The sequence below is a fragment of the Vigna unguiculata genome, chromosome 1, assembly GCF_004118075.2.
Source record: "Vigna unguiculata cultivar IT97K-499-35 chromosome 1, ASM411807v1, whole genome shotgun sequence".
NCBI classification, from domain to species: Eukaryota; Viridiplantae; Streptophyta; class Magnoliopsida; order Fabales; family Fabaceae; genus Vigna; species Vigna unguiculata.
Window position 1 is genome coordinate 40432621 of NC_040279.1, and position 4373 is coordinate 40436993.

Below are 4373 nucleotides of genomic sequence, written 5' to 3' on the forward strand. Positions count from 1 at the left end.
ATCAGTAAATATATATATATATATATATATATATATATATATATATTTTTTTTGATTACTAAATTTTAACGACTTTCTCTTATAATTTTAGGTGATATTTTTTAAATAATTTTTTATTTTTTTTATTTTAAATATTTCAAAATTACTTAAAAGATGACACATCATATAAAAAAAACTGTCAAAATTTACATATTAAAGAACTCTGTAATTAATTAGGCTATAATTAGACGCATTGTATTAACATGTTTTTTTCCATCCGAAGGTTCAAGTAGATGTCTCATTGTCATTGATCCCTTGTGCAGATACACCAATAACAATGATTTAACAACTCAACATTATTAGGTGTTGAATCTGAATCTATTATTTGTTCAAAGGAACAAGATGGGTGTTCAACTGTTTATCTTGTTATCTCTGTCCTAGTCACTGTGTGCTGTGGACTCCGCTAAGCATCGTGAACAGAGATTAAAAAAAAAAACAAAAAAACACCTATAATATTTTCTACTGAGCCTTCAGATCCATTTGTTTGTGTCTCAACTCAACTCAATTCCAATGAACAAGTCATGTCTTGGATTTGCCGAGTCATCCGCAAAAGACGGTCAAATGTTTGTGCCTTCTTGTTTCACAGCAAATTCATCACTCACTAAACCAGTGCTAGATTCATGGACTCGTGTCTGAACTAAAGGACAATAAATTGTTGTGTTTCAAAGGAAAATTTTACCCTTCGAAAGAAAAAACACATCTACATTTTTTTATCTAGTATAAAACAAAATTTGGCTGCATTCGCCATGCACAGTCATCTCGATAATCCTGAAGGAACAAAAACCTGAGGAAGTAGGTTTATTTTATTTAGCACGCACACACAAAAGAAAACTATAGATTAAGGCATTCTTAGTTGGGAGTTGAAGATGATGCATCCAGCAAAATCATTGATTATAAAAGGCACATGCACATGCACATGGCTGTTTTTCATTTGTAGTTGCTTCCTAAGAAATTTGTATATAAAACGTGAAATGGAAGACATGAGAGAAAAGACTAAAGATATATATGTGTGTTAGCACTGAACACAGAGATTCCCTTTTGTTCATAAGATGCTGGTAAAATATGTAACACAATGAATGGACACAGTACATTAATATCTTCACACTAACAAATAATGGGTCCTATTACAAAAAATAAATGGTGGTGGCTGATTCTGCCGCGACCGTGGGAAAGCGACCATTCATCCATCAATACCTCATCATATCATGCACCACCATGCTATATATATCAAATGCAATGTATTTCATTACCAATCAACATCTTCTTAAACATCTTTTTCTTAATAATACTTTCAAATTTTTTTATTTTATTTGTTATTCAATTTTAACTAATAAAAAAGGTGTTGTTATGGAGGTTGTGTGAGTGATCAGTGTCCAACTTCGATTAATTAATTAAAGCCAGAGAAGTGAACAAGTTTTTGTTTGTATTTGCCACAGGACTTTTGGATCTTCTTCCAGCTTTCTATTAGCTGTTCCTCCACATTTCTCAAAACTCTTTTATTATATTTCTCAAACATATTTGCCCTAAAAGATCTCATTAACCTTGCGTCTCTCAAAAACAGAGAAATAAATAACATCAAAAGTAGGTCATCCAGAAAATAAAATAGTGAAAATAGATAAGTAAGTTTGACTCCCCATCCAAGGAAATAAATAAAAATAAAAAAAAACGCATTTTTATAGTCTTTATCTTTTCTTCCTCTTTTTTTATTTTAAGGCCGCAAAAAAAAGAAAAATAATTGACCCAAGTTGCGAGATTCAGTTGGTTAGACATTATACCAGACGCATCTCCAACTCGATTCCAATTACATCGTTAATTTAATGATTAGAGTAATTAAATCCTTAATAATAATTATTGGAAATTTGATATGTAGACAATAGACGCACGAAACAACTGAACTTATCAGCAGATTGATGAAAAAGGGTGTTGTTGTTTAAGAGCATGCACTAAAACAGAGTCTTTTCAATGAAGTAAGCAACGAGCAAAAGTAAAGTGCAACATCACATCAAAATAGGAGTAGAAACAAGTTTTTTTCTTTCTTAAATTTCTGAATACCAATTTCATTCATTTCTCTTTCGATTCTATCCCTTTTGGAATTTTCCCGAAGGATCTTAGCCCTACCACTCAAAAAAGTTATGCCACCACTCAAACCTTTCCCTGTTTATGATAACTTTCCAAGTTATTGCAATTTACGAAGATAGTATTACTCTTATTATTAAAAAGTATTGTTTGAATCTATTATTTTTCCATTAATCAAAGAATTTTCGATGCTAATTTGGTAGTAGCATAATTATTGACGATCATTTGTTCAGGAGTGCAATTATTGATGAGATTTTTTTACACGTGATAAACGACACCTGCACCGGAGGAAAACGTGTTTTCACCTGCCTTTAGATAGGTCAGAAAATAAGAATAAAATACAAGTAAGACATACTTGAAATAAAAATGACTTTTTCATTTCTATAAAATGAATAGTCAAGTTTAAATCTTATTAAAGAAAAACAAGAACTTAAATAGGAGGGGTTTGATTTTTTTTTTTTCTGTTGCAGTTTAATTAAAAATAAAATTAACTTGGAGAATTTTATTATTTTGTTTTCATTTTATTTTTGATTTTTTTAATGGTGAGTTCCTAACTTTAGTAAAGTGAACCTGTCACTTCAACAAAATCTCCACTTTTTATACAACTTTACTCTAATTTTGTCTCCTAAAAATGAAAAGAGAGAATATCCCTCAAAATTTCACAGAGAACATCAAAGTGAACTTTCAAACAAGAACATTGAAAAACAAAAAAAAAAACTTATTTATAGTCTAAAATTACATATATTTGGCAATCAAATGTGTAGATAAGTTAAGATAAAATTATTATTAGTGATAAAATCTGGAGTTGGAATTTTAGAAGAAAAGGAGATGATTTCTTGGTTGTTGAAGCTCAATTAGACAAACGCCAAATAGAATAATAAAAGTAGCATATAGCAACACCAAAACACGATTCTTAAAATCACAAGTCATAGGTATTCTTATTGCATCATCATCAACCCACCACATTGCACAAGAAGGAAAATCCAGCCACCTGGGTACACCCATGTTGGTACCCAAAACACAGAATCAAACAAACAAACGAAACTGAAAGACCCGAAAGAACCACACAAACAACAACAACAAGGGTCTCACATCTCTCAAATCTCCGAAAAACACCAATAGCAATTATCAGTGTTCCCTGAAACCGAGTGACCCTGTCACCGCCACGTGCACAACCTCTTTATTTAATTATTCCAGTAACGGCAACACGTGACCGCGTTTTAGTTATTTATATATTTTATTATTATTGTTTATATTGCCAGAACCAAACCGGGCACGGATTTCCCGACCCGACCCGATAAGCTGCTCTCCCACACGCAGGGGAAGCGGCCGGTGCCGGAGCTTGCGGGAACAATCTCGCCGGAGTTTTCGAAGCGGGTGACGGTGAGGGCAGTGTTAAAGTACTCTCTCACCTGAGTAATTATCCCATCCGCGACGGTCCAGGCGTGAACCCAGGCAATGTTGCGGGCGGTGTCGCAGCCCTCGACGAGGACGGTGGAGCCGAAGGCGGCGGTGGATTGAGGAACGAATCGGAAGGTTTCGGCGGTGGAATCGCCGGTGAGCATGCGCATCAAAAACTGGTGTGAGGGGGGACCATGGAACCACCACTCGAGGTCGGCGGCGAGGATCTTGGCGACGGCGGCGGAGTCGCCGGAGCTTAGGGCGTCATACAGTGCTAGCACCAGCCGCTTGTTGCTGGAATCAGCGTCCGAAGCACTTGCCTGAGAGTTAGCCAGTTCGAGAAAAAGGTTTCGAGTTTCGGTGGAAAGAAAGACGATTCGAGAATCGGAATTAGCCAAACAATGTCTTGTTTCGTTGTTTTGAGTCTTGCAAGGGGACCGAGGAGGGGTTTATATAGGAAGGCTGCGCCGCGATGTTTGCGATCCGGTGCGGCCAATGTTTTTTGGAGTCGGTTTTGTTGGGGTACGTGTCAGAATTTTATTGGCTGTCGGGAATGATTAGTGGATGAAGTGGGAACAGCGTAGGGTTTTAATGGGTATAAATGTTGCAACGTCATGAGGTATGAGAATGGTAACAAAAGGAAGAGAGACGGTCAAGCCTACTTTTTTGACTTGGGTTTTAGTGATGTGTTTGTGTGTGCCAAAGAGTAGATGTGAGCAAGAAAAATCTTTGCTAATGTTAAATATTTCCATTTGGATATGGATTTCCAATTCCTTAAAAAAGGTTGAATTTTTTTTTTTATAAATTCATGTTAAGCATCAATCATTTGAAAAAAATACTGTGTTATTATTAAAAAT

At 35.2% G+C, this 4373-nt stretch overlaps 1 protein-coding gene across 1 annotated transcript; it reads right to left on the reverse strand.

Moving 5' to 3' along the window:
- Positions 1 to 3006: 3006 nt before the first annotated feature.
- LOC114191257 (wound-induced protein 1) lies at positions 3007 to 3965 on the reverse strand (the record flags this gene model as incomplete). The annotated part of the gene is made up of 1 exon (XM_028080430.1): positions 3007 to 3965. A coding segment is annotated over one exon (600 nt), but the record flags the coding sequence as incomplete, so codon positions are not given.
- Positions 3966 to 4373: the final 408 nt, after the last annotated feature.